The sequence below is a fragment of the Exophiala dermatitidis genome (genome assembly GCF_000230625.1).
Source record: "Exophiala dermatitidis NIH/UT8656 unplaced genomic scaffold supercont1.2, whole genome shotgun sequence".
Classification (NCBI taxonomy): Eukaryota; Fungi; Ascomycota; class Eurotiomycetes; order Chaetothyriales; family Herpotrichiellaceae; genus Exophiala; species Exophiala dermatitidis.
The window spans coordinates 2322640-2342510 of NW_008751647.1; the positions used below are offsets into that span (position 1 = coordinate 2322640).

At 52.5% G+C, this 19871-nt stretch overlaps 8 protein-coding genes across 8 annotated transcripts; 5 read left to right on the forward strand and 3 right to left on the reverse strand.

The window, feature by feature from the left end:
• Positions 1-1841: 1841 nt before the first annotated feature.
• Positions 1842-3799, forward strand: HMPREF1120_02325 (uncharacterized protein; the record flags this gene model as incomplete). Its single annotated transcript, XM_009156363.1, has 3 exons — positions 1842-3447; positions 3497-3659; positions 3706-3799. The coding sequence occupies 3 exons, from the start codon at positions 1842-1844 to the stop codon at positions 3797-3799; spliced, it is 1863 nt and encodes a 620-aa protein (XP_009154611.1).
• Positions 3800-4905: 1106 nt separating this feature from the next.
• Positions 4906-7269, forward strand: HMPREF1120_02326 (vacuolar protein sorting-associated protein 1; the record flags this gene model as incomplete). Its single annotated transcript, XM_009156364.1, has 5 exons — positions 4906-4931; positions 4985-5054; positions 5132-5226; positions 5289-7046; positions 7101-7269. 5 exons carry the CDS (start codon positions 4906-4908, stop codon positions 7267-7269), a joined length of 2118 nt encoding a protein of 705 aa, XP_009154612.1.
• Positions 7270-9226: 1957 nt separating this feature from the next.
• HMPREF1120_02327 (uncharacterized protein) lies at positions 9227-10025 on the reverse strand (the record flags this gene model as incomplete). The annotated part of the gene is made up of 3 exons (XM_009156365.1): positions 9227-9562; positions 9706-9801; positions 9936-10025. The coding sequence occupies 3 exons, from the start codon at positions 10023-10025 to the stop codon at positions 9227-9229; spliced, it is 522 nt and encodes a 173-aa protein (XP_009154613.1).
• Positions 10026-10934: 909 nt separating this feature from the next.
• HMPREF1120_02328 (signal recognition particle protein) lies at positions 10935-12571 on the reverse strand (the record flags this gene model as incomplete). Its single annotated transcript, XM_009156366.1, has 2 exons — positions 10935-11419; positions 11476-12571. The coding sequence occupies 2 exons, from the start codon at positions 12569-12571 to the stop codon at positions 10935-10937; spliced, it is 1581 nt and encodes a 526-aa protein (XP_009154614.1).
• Positions 12572-12877: 306 nt separating this feature from the next.
• On the forward strand, positions 12878-13723 carry HMPREF1120_02329 (uncharacterized protein; the record flags this gene model as incomplete). Its single annotated transcript, XM_009156367.1, has 1 exon — positions 12878-13723. One exon carries the CDS (start codon positions 12878-12880, stop codon positions 13721-13723), a length of 846 nt encoding a protein of 281 aa, XP_009154615.1.
• HMPREF1120_02330 (ferredoxin, 2Fe-2S) lies at positions 13631-14886 on the reverse strand. The gene is made up of 3 exons (XM_009156368.1): positions 14359-14886; positions 14201-14307; positions 13631-14099 (listed from the first exon to the last, which is right to left on the reverse strand). The coding sequence occupies exons 1-3, from the start codon at positions 14643-14645 to the stop codon at positions 13855-13857; spliced, it is 639 nt and encodes a 212-aa protein (XP_009154616.1). The 5' UTR covers positions 14646-14886; the 3' UTR covers positions 13631-13854.
• Positions 14887-15567: 681 nt separating this feature from the next.
• HMPREF1120_02331 (uncharacterized protein) lies at positions 15568-17028 on the forward strand (the record flags this gene model as incomplete). Its single annotated transcript, XM_009156369.1, has 1 exon — positions 15568-17028. The coding sequence occupies one exon, from the start codon at positions 15568-15570 to the stop codon at positions 17026-17028; it is 1461 nt and encodes a 486-aa protein (XP_009154617.1).
• Positions 17029-17685: 657 nt separating this feature from the next.
• On the forward strand, positions 17686-19245 carry HMPREF1120_02332 (uncharacterized protein; the record flags this gene model as incomplete). The annotated part of the gene is made up of 1 exon (XM_009156370.1): positions 17686-19245. One exon carries the CDS (start codon positions 17686-17688, stop codon positions 19243-19245), a length of 1560 nt encoding a protein of 519 aa, XP_009154618.1.
• Between the last annotated feature and the right edge of the window lie 626 nt (positions 19246-19871).

The following is a 19871-nucleotide window of genomic DNA, read 5'->3' on the forward strand; positions in this document are numbered from 1 at the left end:
TGAAGTTTAATCTGGGCGCTGGATTGCGGTTGCGGTTGCCAGTGCTGCGACTGGCAGTGCACAGGTCACGGTGGGTTCGGGACAACTTGACGACGTAAGTGGCAGAAGCAGAGTGGCACCTCAGGCTGCGCTGGCTTAGGTATCTGTCTGCCTGCGCTGCCCTACCACGCTGCCCGTACTCTCTGCACTGCAGCTCCAGCGCAGGGTGGCTCAAGCTTCCTCTAACAGCCCACCATCCACTACTGTAATAGTGTTCGATGCGATAGCTACGATGCATCTGCTTGCACTTTAGCGGTTGATCCATCCCAGCGTCCTCTTCCGCTGTACAACATTGTACCTAGACCCAGGCACTCAGAGTCCACAGATTGTACCATGTGCTCTTCAGGCCGCCGCTCACCTCCGGCCAATAGCTTTCCACGGCTACCTAGGTATGGACTCGCCAGCCTTGGGACCTTGGTCCCCGGATTGGTTCAGGAACTCAAGACTCGGCGTAGAGACCAAATGACAGTGAGGGATACGAGCAGTGTGCGATGCCACGACGAGGTCGAAAGGTACCCGAAAGCCAGCGCAGTTATCTAACCTACTGGGATAGGGGAGTGTTGATGATATTATGTACTGTACGAACTTTTGAGGTCGTAGTTTCCTATCGTTTCGCTGCTGTTGGCGAACTAGTAGATAGCACGTTGTCCTCGAATGCAGCAGCTGAGTTTAGTCCTTCTCGCCGGTCAGCAGACCCTCTAGCACCATCATGTCCCGGTGCAGATGACTGTATACCTGCACCTGTAGGTACCCAAATGATAGCAGTGCTTTGTGCCAGGTATCTGGTCACCAATATAATAACATGAGCGACAGATGACCTTTTTCGAGGGACCCTTGCTATAAACGGGACACTGGCATGGTACAGCAGGCTGTCGGACACCGCATAGTGGTAGCAGTATTATTAACGGTAGGGGCTAGGGAGTGCTAGTAGGACTATTGCAACCCGCGGGCAGGAGACGTCAACCTTGGTTCTCCGACGCTGGCATCATCCTCCTACGCTCAACGACGGTCTTGTTCTGGCTGGCTCCCAACGACGACCACCATTGTCTAATCGTTCCCACGACACAACCTCCAAGTCCGAATCCCTTGTGCATAAGCATACATTGTTGCAATATCTTGCTTTCACCAGAGTTGATATGCCTCCCACCTGACCAATTCGCCCCTCCTTCACTCGCCAATCCACACCATTTCGTAGCCTGTCTCGCTCCGTGCTGGTGACGGTCATTTGCCTCTCGCCCGACTACCAACCCGTGCAAGGACAGAACTGGATGTGTGCACGTCTGCTCTTGTTATCGACTCCATAACCCGGCCCTGTCATTGACCAGAATCTTGTTCTAGCGACAACGAGCAGCGGTCTCAGACATCCTCCTCCTCGGCCTTGAAGTTGACACGGGCGGCTCTGCCGCCACAACGAGCTGGCAAACCTCCCTCCCACGAACCACGACCTAATCACTACCGACGACCCATCCACTTCGACAGACCCATCCCTTCCTTCCTACACAGACTCCTCTTCCCAAACCCCCAGTAATTCGAATCCCAATACAACATCTTTCGAGCATACGGAACAACCGCCAGTTTCCCCAGAGCATCTCTTCCCAAGCCTCCTACCTATAGAGCAGGTGCAGGCTTCTGAAAGGCGAGGAAGACGAAGGAGAAGGAGTTCCTCTTCCTCTCCTGTTAGTGCAACCGACAACGCTCCTGGTTCAGGAAGTAACACACCAATTGCGGCGGGCCCCTCAGGTGAGACTCGGTCACAAGCAGGAACCCGCAGGACCAAACGCAGGCGGATCGATTATCACAATATGCGAGTCAATGAGGACGCAGGACAGGCATTCTCCAATGGTCAGACCACAAGCTCCAACGGCTCAACTCCCAGAAAGCCTCTATATACCGGCCTCAATGGCCACACGACGAGCAATGTCAATGGATCCAGTCCGACCATCAGAAATGGGACGGTTAAGAGACTGTCACCGGTTCGGCCCTCAACCTACCGTGGCCATAACAGAGAAGAGGTAGTCAGGATTCTGATGCAGGGTCTGCTGGATATGGGCTACCCCAACGCTGCGAGCGTCTTGGGCGACGAGAGTGGCTATGAATTGGAAAGCCCATCGGTAGCTGCGTTTAGGAGTGCAGTCTTGGAAGGGGACTGGTCTGAGGCCGAAGCTATCCTGTTGGGATCTCACCATAATCAGTCCAGGACCGGGTCGGATGACGTTGCTGATCAATATGGGGAAGGCCTTGTGTTGGCAGAAGGGGCGGATAGAGGCCAGATGCTCTTTTGGATCCGGCAACAGAAGTTCCTAGAACTCCTCGATCGAAGAGATCTGGGTTTGGCGCTTATGGTGTTGAGGCAAGAATTGACCCCTTTAGGGCATGACATACAGCAACTACATGCTCTGTCGACTTTACTCATGTGTCCTCCCGAGGATCTCCGGGCCAAGGCACATTGGCCTGGTACTGTGGAAGAGTCACGACGGTTGCTTCTGCAAGACCTGTCTCGATCGATTGCGCCATCTGTCATGCTTCGCGATCACAGATTAGCCGAGTTGTTTGACCAGGTGAAGCAGACACAGATCAATCAGTGTCTGTATCATAACACCTCCATACCTCCGTCACTCTACTCGGACCATCTTTGTGATAGAGAGGACTTCCCTTCCCGAACTTCATTTGTGCTTGAGGATCATACAGGCGAGGTTTGGCATGTCCAATTCTCTCATGATGGATCCAAATTGGCCACTGCAAGTCAAGATCGGACTGTCAATATCTATGAAACAGTGACCTTCAAATGCCTACACACGCTGAAGCAACATGGAGGAGAAGTCACGTACGTGGCGTGGAGCCCCGACGACACGAAGATCATTACTTGTTCACAAGATTGCAAGGCCCGGGTGTTTGATGTCGAGTCAGGCAGGTTAAGAGTGACTTTGGAACATCAAACCGTGGACTCGAACTATGGCATCACTGCTGCCGCTTGGGGTCCCGACTCGATGAGTTTCGTGACGGCAAGCCATGACCGTAATTCCCAGCTATGTCATTGGAACTTGCTTGCGCCGGAGCCTGAACGGCCCGTCCACGTGTGGCCGCGAGGATTTCGCGTGCAGGATGTTGCTATGACGGCCGACGGACACCGGCTGATCACACTGGATCCTCAGAACATCATCCGCGTGTTTGACATGCGTACCTACCGCGAGGAGATGCCCATCAAGATGTCGGGCAAGATGACGAGCATCACTTTAAGTCGCGATGGCACAACAGTGCTCGTGAATTTAGCTATTGGAGAAGTTCACATGATCGACCTGATGACACGAGAGGTTGTTCACAAGTTCCGCGGCCAGAAACAGGGCGAATTCGTGATCCGAAGCTGCTTTGGGGGAGCTGCCGAGAACTTCGTGGTCAGCGGTTCTGAAGGTTAGTGGTTGCACCTCCGTATCCAGACATGACTGACTGACTTCTTTAGATGGCATGATATACGTATGGCATAAGGAGAACGAAGCTCTGATAGAAAAATTGTCTGGTCATGGGCCCGGTCAAAGCGGCAAAGAATGTGTGACAACTGTGGATTGGAATCCGAGAGATTCCGGGATGTTTGCTTCAGGCGGCGATGACCGAAGAGTGCGAATGTAAGGACAAGATCTCCGTTGTGATTATCCAGACTGACCCGAGCAGATGGACGAACGCCCCGTCGCCCGTTGACGGTTTCCAAAGCGCGCTCCACAAGACGAATCCAAGCCGAACAAGTGCCATAAGGTCAACTTTGTAGGCTTGGAAGAATCTGTGGTGGCTTACCCGACCCAGTGGCGCCCGGGGAGTTGATATGAGTAAGGGGCATTACACTTACGGCGATTACGAACTGCGCAAGCATAGACGATTGGGTATATCATTGCATTGAAGGTGTTCTTTGTTCGTCCTCCCACGCGCAGCATGATTGAATGGGGAAGCCTGACAGGAGTAGAATGGGGAAATCAGCATATGATTATCTATCTATAGGGAACATGGTATCCTTTCTGGAGGAAGGTGACTATGCGCAGTTCGAGGCAGCAGCAACTCTGGGTGTCTGGACTAGAGATACTTTTGTACTGGCAATGACTGCTGAATGACACTCAACTACTAGTATTCCAACATCCGTCTTGATCTGTAGAGACCACCGTGCACATTCTACCTACGGTACTTCACTTGTCTGTGGAGCTATTGACGAATATATCGTACAGTTGTATTTCGCCGAATACAGGTAACAACCACAACATCCATCTCCCGCCGCTGACCACCCGCCTGTCGCCCATCCCAACTCATGTGGACGTCCAGAACGGGAAACGCCGCATGATACCATATCTCAACAACACATGACCAGACAGTGTCTCTGCTCCCAAGATTTAGGCTTGAGCCAGACCACTGGCAGCAACCACAGCGTCGATGTCGAAGGCACGCAAGCCACACTTGCGCTATCTCTTTGGCCGCCATGCACCAGACACTTCTAAAACGACTAGCCGCGCTACTAAGTCCGGCCAGCTGGCGGCTGTCCTGCAAAGCGGAAGAGTTAGCACTGAAGCTAGCGGTACTAGTGGCTTTGACTCTGCTGATTCACGTGCGGTCAGCGTCTGGGACGCCACAAGCAGCGCCACAGCGCGAGCCTCGAAAACAAGCCTGAGCGCAGGAGCCTGTGCTTGTGCTGCATCACTGTCGCTGCCGCTCGCGTCCCAAGATTTGGCCAGCATTGCGCATATCGCTCCCACCGCTCAACACCAACTCTCTTTTCCCACAGCACACGAACCTTTGAACTTCATCTGTTCCACACCTGATCAAAGCACTCCTGGATCCTCGCACTCCGCGTTGTTCTCAAATAACCTCCCGCTAATCTTTGCCCCAGCCATGGCGGCACAACCGGGGGCCTATTCGTGAGTGCCTGCGAATCGTCAACACAATACTCCTGACCTGACTGTCTTGATAGAGTTAACGTCAACGACCCGGCCTTGATTGCGCTCGTCAACAAGTTACAAGATGTCTTCACTGCGGTGGGAGTAAGTCTCCCCTTATGATAGAGGCCGCTAGTGTCGCCTCGTTCCTATCCGATCGAGTCTAACCCGACTCCGCGCAGGTCCAAAATCCCATAGACTTGCCACAGATCGTGGTCGTCGGTTCACAGTCAAGCGGGAAGAGTTCAGTCTTAGAAAACATTGTCGGCAGAGACTTGTAAGTTTGGCCAATCCTTCCGGACTCCCCTTGTTACGCATCGAAATTAATCTCCTTTCTAGTCTTCCTCGAGGCTCCGGAATCGTCACCCGTCGTCCTCTCGTTCTGCAACTTATCAATAGACCTGCTCCGGAGAAACTCCAAACAAATGGCGTCAGCGAAAAGGAAATGAAAGAGACGACCGACAGTCAAGCAAATGTCGACGAGTGGGGTGAATTCCTGCATCTCCCCGGCCAGAAGTTCTATGATTTCAACAAAATCCGTGACGAGATTGTCAAGGAGACAGAGGCAAAAGCAGGCCGCAATGTGGGCATCTCGCCGGCACCCATCAACCTGCGGATATACTCTCCTAATGTTCTCACCCTGACGCTGGTCGACTTGCCGGGTTTGACCAAAGTCCCTGTGGGAGACCAGCCACGAGACATTGAACGACAGATTCGAGAAATGGTGCTCAAACAAATCTCGAAGCCCAATGCCATCATCCTGGCGGTGACAGCTGCCAATGTTGATCTGGCCAACTCAGACGGTTTGAAACTGGCTCGTGAAGTGGATCCCGAGGGCCAGAGGACTATTGGTGTTCTGACCAAAATCGATCTGATGGACGCTGGCACCGACGTTGTGGACATCCTCGCTGGCCGGATTATTCCGCTCAGACTGGGCTACGTCCCCGTTGTCAATCGCGGGCAGCGGGATATTGAGAACAAGAAGCGAATAGATTTGGCTTTGAAAGCAGAGAAGGAATTTTTCGAAAACCACCCATCTTACCGAAACAAGGCCTCATACTGCGGTACGCCTTACCTGGCCCGAAAGCTCAACACCATCCTCATGATGCACATCAAACAAACGCTACCGGACATCAAGACGCGAATTGCCACATCCTTGCAGAAGTACTCGCAAGAGTTGGAACAGCTGGGTGCCGGCGACCTCCTGGGAAACAATGGCTCCAACATAATCCTCAACATAATCACCGAGTTTGCCAACGAATACAGAAGTGTTCTCGAAGGCAAAAGCACGCAGCTATCCAACATCGAGCTTTCCGGAGGTGCCCGTATTTCGTTCGTCTACCATGAACTCTATGCAAACGGTATCAAAGCCATCGACCCCTTTGATCAGGTCAAAGATATTGATATTCGCACAATCCTTTACAACTCCTCCGGTTCCCAGCCCGCACTATTCGTTGGCACCACCGCTTTCGAGCTGATCGTGAAGCAACAAATCCGCCGGCTGGAGGAGCCATCCCTGAAGTGCGTGTCATTGGTCTACGATGAACTTGTTCGCATCCTCAGTCAACTTCTTGGAAAGCAGGTTTTCCGAAGATATCCTCAACTGAAGGAGAGATTCCACCAGACTGTCATCTCCTTCTTCCGCAAGTCGATAGAGCCAACCAACAAGTTGGTTAAAGATCTGGTGGCGATGGAGGCGTGTTACATCAATACAGGCCATCCAGACTTTTTGAATGGCCATCGTGCAATGGCCATTGTCAACGACAGACACAATGCCAACAAACCAACACAAGTGGACCCGAAAACTGGCAAACCTCTTCCACCGTCGGTGCCACCTCGAGCAGCCTCGCCCGGTCTTCCTACGGATGGCTCCGATCAGAACTCTGGGTTCTTCGGCTCCTTCTTTGCTAGTAAGAACAAGAAGAAGATGGCGGCCATGGAACCGCCGCCAGCCACACTCAAAGCCAGCGGCACCCTGTCCGAACGTGAGAGCCAGGAAGTGGAGGTTATCAAATTGCTCATCAACAGCTATTTCAATATCGTACGGAGGACAATGATTGACATGGTTCCGAAAGCAATCATGTTGAACCTAGTACAGTAAGTGTCAGCATGATTTCACCCCCTGAGACAAAAGGACTGACTTTGTTGTAGGCACACGAAAGAAGAAATGCAGCGAGAATTGCTCGGTCAACTGTACCGGACACAGGAGATCGACGATCTTCTCAAGGAAAGCGACTACACGGTTAGACGGCGGAAAGAGTGCTTACAGATGGTGGAGAGCTTGAGCAAAGCTCAAGAAATCGTCAGCGAGGTGCAGTAGGATCGCATTTGAAACTGCACAGTCTTCGGAACAGTATTCTGTTCTTGGCCAAGGCAAGACCGCCGAAACGCCCTTTCTGGCTTCATGGCTCGCGTTTGGGGGCCGTGAGGTGGTTGTCCGAAAGAAACTACTCACAGCAACGGTATGGAAAGCCAGGCGTTGGACTACGGTGGTGTGGGTTGTTTGATGCTCCTGTCAGGTATTTTATTTGAACCGCGCCCCTCAGCACCACGTACCATGATCGAACGCTCAATGGGCTGGAGTTTCTGTGTCGATCGGTGTTTGGACGGGACAAAGAGTAGAACGGGGATCGACAGAGTCCTCGGTGCCATCGTGAAGTGGGAGATACATCTCCAATGGAGGTCTGCATCTGCGTGCAGTCGTTGGATGCAGTGAGATACTACCGATGCAAGCCAACAGTGTGGAAGCGGTTCAGCGAGAAGCTCTTGGGCCGGGCGCCGTACGCTTGAGGAACTCGAACCTGGATGTCCCTGCCCTGCTGCCCAGTGCAGGTCATCTTGTTATCTAGATACTGGTACTTTATCTTTCCCTTTATCCAATACAGAGACTGAGTACAAGACTGTTTTACTGTTTGGGTTGTTTCTCGACCGGAGAGGAGTAATTATTAGACCTATTTCATGTAGCAGTGATTTCACTCGTCAGTGTACAGTTTGCCCTCCGAATAATTTTTGAATTGTTTCAGATAAGTTGGAAATGTAGCGATATAGTACGTGAGAGGAGAGATTTCTATCTTCTTGCTTGCGCTCTCGCACTCGATCTCTTGTCTCCCTCATCCTGTCCCTACTTCCAGCCCCTGATACCTTAACCCTCCTCGTTTCGCCGATCACTAGTATACAGAATCCAAGGGACGGTTCCTCTCTTCTTTCTAAAGAGATGATGCAGTGTGACAAAGTGACCTCCTCGTACCATTCCCATTGTCATTCCCATCGACTATGGGGTTCCCTTTGTGCACTTGCCACTTCAACAACCTCGGCAAAGGCAGAGACAGCAATGATGATAGACAGGTAAGTGAGTACTGTGGAATTTGAAATGCTTCATTCGGTTCGCCTGGGCCGAGAAATGGGCGGGAAAAAGACAATGCAGTGCCCGTTGCGTGATAAGCGAATAATAAGGTAAGGTAAGCACCACTTTGTCCCAGGACTGTGTTGAGCTTGAGTTGAGGTGAAGTGATGGGTATCAAAAAGATTGTTTTGCTTTGTTTTTCTTGGCTCTCTTGCCCTTTAAACGGGCCTCTCCGGCCAACGAATCCGGGCGCCTTGAACGAGAGTTCCATAGCCCAGCAAAGCGCCACAGTAAGTCGTCCATACCACCACCCCGACCACAACGACGGAGCGGAGCAGGGCGTAAGGGTCGAAGGCCGTCATCTATTTTGTTGTCTGGTGATCCGTGTATTCGATTCGATTCGTTGCTGCTTCCCTTTGGCTGAAAGAGGAGGGATGTTCCAGATCCGGTTCCGCGAGTAAATAATGCGGTATCATTTGTAATTATCTATTTGACTACTGTAGCCGGTACAGTAGTGGTTGTGATGAGTAGGGTGGCTAGTCTTCGACGGTGGTAGTGGTAGTAGTGGTAGTGGCCGCGATGTTAGGAGCAATCATGATGTTGGTTCAATGTGAAGTGTCGGCCAGCCCCTTGTCGTTCTGATCTGCTTGTCCGATCCGCGTTGACGATGCCTTGTTTGTTGTCTATTGACGCATCGTTCCTTTTGGCCATTCTCAAGGCATACCGGTATCCTCCACTCGAGACTGTCTCCACCGTTCTGGCTGGCTGGCCAGCTGGACACACTTGCCCAATGTTTTCTTCTCCCCGCGCAGAGACCTGGCCAGGTTGGATGTAGAGGATAGACACCGGCACTCTTTCCTTTCCTCTCCTTTTCAGGGCTTGCATCGTCTTTTCACGCTTTTTTCTTTGTGCCAATGTACGTGTATTGTACCCTTTAATCACTCTCCGGCATCCTCATGTACGCATCAATAGCCGTCGAAAAGGCCGCGAAGCCAGCGCACCCCAGCGCAGCGGCCTGCGGACCAGCCTTGTACGCCAAACCACCACCGGTAATACAGCCGGCAAGGACGGAATTGGTCAAGTCCGACTTCGCTCGGAACCCTTCGATCGCGCACTCGGTGCCGCTGTATATCGCGCCGATCATGGCAAAGTTTTTGGCGGACGAGTACGATTTCGAGCCCATGTCTTTGAGACCGCGGCGGAGCTGTTCGCGTACGGGGAGAGAGGTGATTTGTTGTCCTTGTGCCGAGAGGGGGGTGTCGTAGGCCATCTAGCGAAGGAAAATGGGTGTCAGCGCCCATGTTCTTTCTTGTCCTTCGCCTCGCACACTATGTTGCTACAACATCGTGCAGACAAACAGCCAGGACAATATGTCCAGGGTTACTGATACCAGAGAGGAGTGTCCAAACTTACACTCGACATAAACAACCCAAAAGCTCCACCGAGGACAAAGCCCATGCCGCCTGCTAGAGCCGACTTTGCGACGCAGGATTCCATGCCTTTTTGCATCTGTTTGTATTATGCAGTTAGCAATGGTTCATCGCGAATTAAGCGAAGCGGAGATAGAACAGATGAAATGGCCTCCGGCAGGTCATCATGGAGTCAGGGCATTGGGGGTTGTGATGCGACAGCTCGTAACGTACCATCTTGACCATTTGTTGTTCTTGTTCACTCATGCCCGCCGTCTGAGGGTTGCCCATGCCTGGCATGCCGAAGCCCCCAAGTGACCCCATCTTGCTGGTTGAAACTGAAACTGGAAAACAAAAAGAATGCGAAAGGAGAGGCTTCTGGGGTGATGTCGGGCCGGCTGTAATGGGAGATGATGGCAACTTCAATCCAAGGCTGCGCTTCGATAAAGAAATTCAGCTTCGAGTTGCCATAGTTTGACGGGACTCGGACTTTAGGCGGCGTCGTTCCATTCCGCGTCTCCGATTGGCGGAGTCTACCACAGTGCATCACGTGCCCCGGTTTCATAAAGTTGGACGCGCACCAAAGGACTATAACATTGTACAATGACCGTATCGTAGCTAAGCAAGAAGGGATGTGTAACTGGAAAGAAGGTGCGACTGCCAGGACTTCATTATTCATAATGACTCTTTGAGAACCTGGCCGGCGTCGCGTATCATGGCTCTTTTGAGGGACGAGCGAGCGCATTTCCAACGCCGCCGCGGTCAATATCGGAATCACCCTGCCAGTGCATGGTGACCGGTGTAAGCCATCGGTGTTCGAGGCTCTTATTTCACTCCGCATCTGCGCTATGTCGGACTGAGCTCTGTCGGCGGGAGACTGCCAGTATGGATTGGCTCACCCACATCATATCCCTTGCCTACTCCGCCGAGGAACTCCTCCCAGTTCTCTCCATCACAGTTCGGCTGGTAGAATGGTTAACCCTGTTGCGAATTCGTCAACCGTTTCTTGCCATCGTTGTTGTTCCGAAACTCGGACGTGGAGAGAGCATGGCTCCTTGCAAAGGCGAAGTGCTACCGCTGCCTGTGGTGGTACTTGCAGAGGCAAGGTTGAAGCGATCTGAGTAGCGTGGCGGTGCCGATTCACAGGCACCATGATCGGACGGGGTTGTCGCTGGATGGGCCCACTGAACAACTGTTCAATGACAGCAGTGCTTCAGCAAAACCATCGATAACTCATCTCCCGCGGCCTCTGCCACCTGCGCCGCCTCCGCCCATACCAAACTGCTGCATCATGGCATTCAAATCCATTCCGCCCATGCCACCCCCGCCGCCGCCGCCCATGCCCTGCAGGAGCTGCATCATCTTGCCCATATCACCTCCACCAGGGAAACCTCCTCGTCCCTGGCCCATACTGGCCATCCTTTTCTGCATAGCGGCCATTTGTTGAGCTTTGTTGCCGCCCTGCATCATCGACTGTGCTCTTTGCATGTTCTTCTTCTGGGCGCCCATATTCTTGGCCAACGAAGCCATCACTTTATGTTGGGTGAGAAGCTCCTCCACATCACGTACACTGGTCCCAGAGCCGCACGCAATCCGCACCATTCGGGACGGTTGAGAAATTAGAATTTTGCCATCCGAGTCCAGCTCCTTGGCAGTCATGCTGTCGTAGATATAGATCATTCGCTTCAGCTTTTCGGTTCCATCTTCATCGCTCATACCTATTGGCAAGGTTAGAATCTGCTTTTGCTCAAATTCCTGAGCGAGATCAACTTACCTTGCATCATGCTTCCAAGCCCCGGTATCATGCCAGCCACTCGAGAAAGTGGTCCCATCTTCATGATGTTGGTGATTTGTTCTTTCATATCTCGCAGGGTAAAAATACCCTCAGCCAGATGCTTCTGCGTTTCCTTCATTCCAGCCGACTCTCGTGTGATTGACTGGATCTGTTCGATCAACCCGGACATGTCACCATAGCCAAGGAGCTTTGAGATGAATGGTTTAGGTGCAAATCTTTCAAGGTCCATCATGTGCTCTCCAGTACCCAGGAAAATAATTGGTGTATGGGTGGCTGCCACAGCTGATATGGCACCACCTCCAGCGGCTCCTCCATCAGTCTTGGTGATGATTATGGCACCGAAATCCGCGGCCTCCTTGAAGGCGGACGATTGCGCTTCTGCTGCTTGGCCGATGGTCCCATCAAGAACCATGATGGTCTGGTCCGGCTTGATGGCCTTCTGCACTTGTATCATTTCCTCGAACAAATCTGCCTCTTGTTTGTGCCGACCAGAGGTATCAACGATAATGATCTCAAACTTCTCTTTCTTGAACCGCGCCACACCCTCAGCAGCGACAACTGCAGGGTCTGTTTGAGTCAACGACCCATAATAGGGTATCTTGGCCTTGGTTGCGTTCTGTTTCAGCTGGTCATAAGCACCGGCTCGGAAGGTGTCCGCACAGACTAAACATGCTTTGAATCCTCGTTGGGCGTAGTATCTCGCCAACTTTGTACACGTGGTGGTCTTTCCAGCACCTTGTAATCCAACAAACATGATAACATTGGATTTCCCTTTTTTCGGCTTGTAAGGCTCGGCATGCGGGTCCACGAGCTGGACGAGGTGGTCAAAGACGGCTTGCTGAATGAGCCGTTTTTTGCTGTTCGAACTCGTTTGCGGCGGTAAGTCCTTGAAGTTTACTGTACTCTGTATCGATTTACGTAGGTTTTTGACCAGTCGAACGTTCACGTCGGCTGCAAGGAGCGCCGAGCAAATCTCTTTGATCATGGCATCGAACGCTTTCTCGTCCAGGTTGGGTTCTCGGTTGAGGTTCGACACGGCGGCGTTGATACGCCGCCCCAGATCGGAGAGAACCATCTTGCAGAAGGATGCGCACGAAGTGCTGCAAGACACCGCGGGTATTGATCGAGTTCGCTCTTGCTATCTCAAGTGTGAGTGGTGATTAAGGTACGCGGATTAGTGTTGGTAGATGTTCTGATGATGGCGGGTTCCTGTTCGAGTCCTGGAGTGCAGTGGGGCGAATAATCCGCAGTACAATGTACCAATTGTATGATGGCGCCGCAGTTCTACCGACGAGAAATTCCAGAACAATTTCTGGCACCAGGAGCCTCGATTACAACGACATATCAGCGAACAAATACTTGCCGTGCAATCATGTCTAAAATGGCTCCCATGTCTCAAAAGAAGCGTAAAGTCCAAGATGGAATGCGAGGAAAGACAGAACGGCCCAAAAAGCGATTCAGGAAGCAACTCGAGTACCACAGTTCGTCGGAGGATTCAGATCGGGACTCGGAGGACGGAGGATTTGCGGCAGTAAACCTGGCGGACTCAGATGATGAACCCAAGACAGCGCCTCCCCCAAAGACCAAAACTAGCACCAAGAGTCCTGGTGCGAAACCCGCGAAACCCGCCACGGCCGACTCAGAAGAAGACAGCGAGCAAGATGGCCAGGGAACAGGTTCAGAGGAGGACAGTGCATCGGAAGAAGAGGGCGAAGCCGGGTCGACGGATATAAAGAGAAGAAAACCCACAAGCAAAAGAAACGATCCGGATGCCTTTTCGACATCCATCTCCAAAATTCTATCTACAAAGCTGTCACAATCGGCTCGAAAAGACCCAGTCCTTTCACGGAGCAAAGAAGCAGCGGAAACGAGTGCTTCTCTTGCCAACGAGCGATTGGAAAAGAAGGCCAAAGCCAAATTACGGTTTGAACGCAAAGAAGACCTAGAAAGAGGGAGAATCAAGGACGTGTTGGGGCTGAATTCCGGAAAGGCCGGTGAAATCGCCGAGGAAGAAAAGAGGCTGCGCAAAATTGCCCAGCGCGGTGTTATCAAGCTCTTCAACGCCGTTCGAGCGGCCCAAGTCAAGGCTGAACAGGCCGCGAGGGAAGAGCGAAAGAAAGGGACGGTCGGTATGGCCAACCGCGAGGAGAAGATCAATGAAATGAGTAAACAGGGGTTTTTGGAGTTGATTGCAGGGAAAAAGGCAAAGACCGACCCCAAGCAATAGCGTATCAATCGGCCTAGCCAGCAGCATGAATGTGCTTCCCACGGCGCGAAAGTGATGATTTTCCCTTACAGGAGCATGAGAGCAGATTATATTTGTACATGTACATGTCGCAAGGCACCCAGCCGATTCCATCAGCTCCTTTTCTCGAAATCCGACGCTTGCAAATTCCGCGTCATCTGAGGTAATTTTACAACCAGCCCGTCTAATTCTGGGGTCATTACCACCTGGCAGCCCAACCTCGACGTTTCCGTCAATCCGAAGGCAAGATCTAACATGTCGTTTTCGTCGTCCGACGCCTCGGGAATCTTATCGTACATTTCTTCGTCTTCGACAATGACATGGCAGGTAGAACAGGCGCATGACCCACCACAGGCCCCTGGAGATCAAAGTCAGCCATTGCCCCTGTGGAGATTGACATCCAAAAGGTCCTAGGAATTGACGGCAACATCGCTGCCGTGAAAGCAGGCTCAGACTCACCTTCCATCTCAAGATCATTGGCCTGCGCTATATCTAACAGGTTGTCGCCCGCGGAGACTTCGAAGGTATGTCGATCCCCGTCTTTATCAATGAATGTCACATGAAGTCTGCCATACCGTCAGCGCCACATCTCTGTTGTCCGGTACTCTCGTTCATACTCTTCTCCCGGCTTAGGCGGAGTGATATGGCCATGCTTTTGTGCGGCAGTCACCGAAAACCGCCTCCGACCTTGTTCTAGTATACGTATTTGCTGTCGGATCTGATCTTTTTTCAGCTCGACTTGGGCTTGGTGGCGCCGACATAAGGTCATCGTCGACGACGGGCGGACGCTTTGCCGGAAAATTCGGTGGGTGGCATTTCGACACTGGTGAACGAGGTCTGGCTGCTGCACATGTCTGGCCATGGACCGCCAGATCAAGGCGCCCGCTCCATTGAACCCAGACATGTCCCTAGGCTTGGAAACAAGTGACCGCGGCGCCGGTGGTGATGCTCCGCGGATGTTGGAACACAACTGTTCCAGTAGTGATTATATTATCTGCAACACTACTAGCAGCGAGCCACAAAAAGCAGCGACCGCAACGGCCGAAAACACTTCAGGCCGAGCTCCGAGTCCGATGTGACGCAATCTTGGCGGCTACGGTTGGGTACAGGCCGCCAGTGTACAATAATGTAAACATGCGAACCTCTACCAGGTACTTTTAATTGTTGAGGTATGTCGATAGTAAAATACAATGAATTAATCGTGGGCTATGCTATGGGCCTCCTTATGTTCCATCTAAGCCATCAGCATTGGTAGCTACGACCCAAGGTAGCCAATAATCAGTGGCCGGTTTCAATGCGACACTTCCCAAGTTCATAGTGCACCACACTGCTGAAATTCAACAGTTACAACATCTCTTTGTCATGCTGGGTCTCAATACTGCAGCCCTGAACACTATATGTCGTTACGCATAGGGTTGGTTCAAGTCAACTCCAGCAGAGAAAACCTCGCAGCCTAGACCATGGATCGAAAGAAACCTGATATCGTTGCGCCGCAAGTATAGAAAATTGAGGGATTCATCCTCTGTCACATTTTGTCGATAAAAGGCAACAATAGAGCCATTATTGAAGCCATGATTCATGGTGCTCATCAAATGCGTTTCTGGCCGGCCACTTTTCACTTGAGCAAAGGCTCAGGGGTAAAGGGGGAAGTTTCGGCTAAAGCTGCAACGAGGCTGAATGTCACGTGTAGCGGTCTGTGTTCACGTAGTATGATCTGAACGTGAATTGTCACGATAGCCGCATCATCGAAGCCAACATCTTTCTCCCAGACGAGGAACAGGGTAGACCATCTACCACGAATACCAGTTCTCTGCGCCCCTTCCAAGATGCAAGATCCAAGATATGTGCCAAACCCTCTACGCCCCTACTACGTTCCGCCCTCTATTGGAGTAGAAGCCGTTTCAAACGCCAGCGCAGCCGCGTCGAAGTCTCAGCCGGGATCGACCTTCACATTCCCAGACATCGACTACTCCGACTACATTTCTGAGGCTTCGCCATCAATTCCGGGTGCGATCAAGTCTATACTGGATCAGGCGTTATGGAAGTATACAAATGTGGTCATTGCGCAGCCGTTTGAGGTTGCAAAACTCATCCTACAAGCTCGTGTTGCGCAGGATGAGGAAGAGGAAGATTCTGCTCCAGGGCAAGCAAAATACGGCGAGTTTGAGGAAGACGGTGATGGCTACTATGATGGCCATTCTTCCGATGACGAACCAAACTATTTTACATCCACGCCGCCCTTTGAACGGGCTTCCTCGAGTCAATCCCCTGTCCGTGGCCGACATGGAAGGCCAGCACGGCGTCCCGACCGGCTACAGGATTCTACAGGCAGAATTCGCCTGAAGAACCCCAATTCCCTGCTTGATGCACTCTCCTCACTCTCCTCCAGCAGCGGCGTGCTGGCGATGTGGCGTGCCACGAATTCTACATTCATCTACACTGTCTTAAGTCGGACGCTAGAAACTTTTTTCAAGAGTTTCCTAGCAGCAGTGCTTGGACTAGCAGAACATGATATTCTCTCTCCGATATCTTCAGGAACGATCCCAGATTCGTCCATCCTTGTTTCCAGCAGTCCTGGCGCGACGATTTTAATCACGGCGGCGGCGACAGCCATGTCTGCCCTTGTGCTAGCGCCCATTGACGCAGCGAGAACTCGACTTATCCTCACACCATCAAGTGAGGAGCCACGCACTCTGCTTGGCACTCTCAGGACGTTGCCAACGCCATATTTGATCCCTCGACACTTGATCCCGATCACCTTTTTCACATCTACCCTTCCGGCCCTTATTTCCACCAGCACACCGGTTTTCTTAAAATCCTACCTCGGTCTTGACCCGGCGATGAACCCCACGAGCTGGAGTCTCGCCACTTTCGCTAGCTCTGCATTGGATCTCTCCATCAAATTTCCTCTGGAGACTGTTCTACGTCGCGCACAAATCACCACTTGGACCTCCCCGACCTACTCACCGCCGACCACATCTTCAAAGCGCAAAGCGATCACCACAATCGTTCCTGTACCGCAGTCATACAGAGGCATCCTACCGACAATGTGGAGCATTGCACGAGAAGAGGGATACTCCGAGTCCCAAAAGGACAGGACAGCGGCTCTGATGGGCAAAGCGCCCCGAAGAAGGCGCAAGGGACAGGGAATTGAAGGTCTCTACCGTGGTTGGAGAGTCGGGTTTTGGGGTCTTGTCGGGATCTGGGGCACTTCGTTCCTGGGAGGGCTGCAGAATGGAAGTGAAGGCGCTGCGGACAGTCCCAACATACACGGCGGTAAATTCTGATTGGACGGGAGCAAAATCCCTACAGGTCACGCATACGGTGGAGTTTGTTTGCTATCCCGGGAGGTTAGCAAGGTGTTGAAGGCGTTTTTACGATACCCACACTCTCCTCCGCCATGAAAAGGAAGTAGAGTTGTTGATATGTACATTATAATACCACCCCCCACATGCGGCATAATTGCAAATGGCTGTCTGCCCGGCCAGTGCTGTACCCAGGCAATCTAGTAACATCGCCGTCATTAAAAAGGCCCTAGGTCTCTTCAGGGTCCTGTAAACATGCCCTGAAGGACTGGAGCAGGTTTTCCGAGGTGGTGTGACTGGCTCGAACATCAGCATGACCCCGCCTGCCAAGGCCGATTATCGGGCAGAAAATCTAATCAGATATGATCAAAATTGATCTCTTCGGCAATATCTCCTTCAACCTGCAACTGATCTCCCATTGTCCGGATACAGCACCACGTCCAGTTGACATCCCACTTTGTCGCTTGCGCCCAACCTGTACATACGAGCAAGCAAGACAGGCGCCAGCTTCGGGTCTGCCTGTGTCTTGCTTGCACGGCAGCTCTGCCAGGATTGGGAAGCTTGGTCGATGCAACAGCAACAACAAAGACATCCCGTCGCCCTCGGCCAAACTCGGAGGTTGCAGGTCCTCAACCAAAAATGGCTTCCACCGCTGGATCACCGCCAGCAGCCACCACGCCGGCAACATCAGTAGATGTGAAGCCTATTCTTTCACGAAAGCCATCTCTATGCATGAAACCAGTACAGGAGGCTCCCGCGCCGTCGCCCAGTTCCGCCTCACCACCGCTGTCTCTGACTAGCAAGGAATGGGTCATTCCCCCACGGCCAAAGCCCGGCCGCAAGCCGGCCACAGACACTCCTCCAACAAAGCGGAAGGCACAAAATCGCGCTGCACAAAGGGCCTTTCGAGAGCGCCGTGCCGCGAGAGTCGGGGAATTGGAGGAGCAACTTAAGCAGATTGAGGAGGAAAATGAGCAGGAACAGCAAGCGTTAAAGAACACGATCCAGAAGCTCGAGACAGACCTCGACCAATATAGAGCGGACCTTAGCAACTGGGTCGAACGCTGTCGAAAGCTGGAGGGCGAGCTTGCCTCACTCAAAGCCCTCCGGCCAACCCTCGGAAAGTCCGGTGATAACACACCGAGCCAAGAAAAACAGTCTCCAACAGCTGCACCAGATGTCAGCGACAATTCGGTCGGCTGTGGCAATTGCACGCTTGAGACGCGTTGCCAATGTATCGACGATGCCTTCACTTCCATGGGCGGGGAAGCCGCCGCCGCCGGCACTCATCAACATGAGAAACGAGCCCGCTCACCTCAACCTCTTGAAGGCGAGAAAAGGATCAAGGTCGAGCCAAGTGACAGTCTCGAAATTGATTTCACGACGGTTTATGCCTCCAAGTCTCTGCCGAGTATTACTCGAGTGGACGATCGGTCACCAACAACGACGGTGGCAGACCCCTGTGGCTTCTGTTCGGACGGCACGCCATGTATTTGTGCCGAAATGGCCGCGGAGCAGGAAATGCAGCAACAGGAACAGCAGCGAGAGCAAAGCAGTCGAATGTTAGCCACGTCTCGACCCGCGGCGGGAGGATTGACTCTCAGCCATCCAAGGCAGCTGGATCAATTCACTCCGCCTCCATCTGAAGGCGATGTCTCAATGTCCGTCCCCGCCGTGGCTCCAGCAGCATCCGCTGGAGGGTGTGGTGCTGCCGGTCCGGGAACATGTGCCCAATGCCGTGCCGACCCGAACAGTACTCTGTTCTGCAAGTCCCTAGCCGCTTCGCGTGCTCAGTCGGCAAGCGACAGTCCCGCTGTCGCCGGCGGTTGCTGTGGTGGGCGAACCGCCGGAGGATCTTGTTGCCAGAGCCAAGCACCGAATACGAATGGCTCGGTCCCTCTTCCTCCACGAAACACACGTTCACGCGCTGCAGCGGCTGTCACAGGCAAGGGTCACAACGCACTCCCCCCGCCAGGCCCGAAGGCCGGCGTAACCTTGACGTGTGCCGACGCCTACACGACCCTCAGTCGTCATCCGGCGTATGAGCGTGCAAGTGCCGATATTGCTACTTGGCTTCCAAAGCTGCATGCCAGCGATGCTCACCCGGCAATGTCTGGACGGCCAGCGTTGGAGATTGATGCTGCTAATGTCATGGCGGTTTTGAAGGACTTTGACCGCCGCTTCGGACAGAACTGTTGATTTCGATGAATACCCTATCCATTTTCCAAATTACCAGCTACATACTTGTAGAGGGAAATCTGACTTGGTCGGTGGCACTGTTGCTCGCAGACCAGCGGGCAACTGTCATATTGGTTCAAGGCAAAGGTGCAACTCCTAGCACGCGGGTGACGAATTTCCTTGGAGAAATTCGTGGCTGCTATGGGATGAATGAAAACAGCCCGTGGTGAGGCTGCAAACGAAGCCTATGCGGCAAACTACCGCGCATCTTGGAGGACAATCAACAATACAGAAGTGTTGACGTCGACTGGTTTGGTCTCGCCTTTTGCCGGCATCTGTCGGCTATCTTCAATTCATCCGACGCATTGAGAGGCGAAGCAAGAAGGCGCCTAACCATCCCGATTACAACACTCTTGCCAGTGACACATACTAAGCCTACTGCCTTGTTGTGTGAGATGCGACGCGGATCCGGAAAGCATGCCAAACACCCGCGCTCGATTATCGGAGCAACGGTCACATCTCGGGTTGTTCTCATCTAAGGGCTGCTGCCGAAGACTTTTAAGTCGACTGTCCTGTCATCCCGGAATGTCTATCCTGTTGAGTGTCCTAAACTCGGACATCCGAGCCTGACCTCAAGCCTGTTGAAC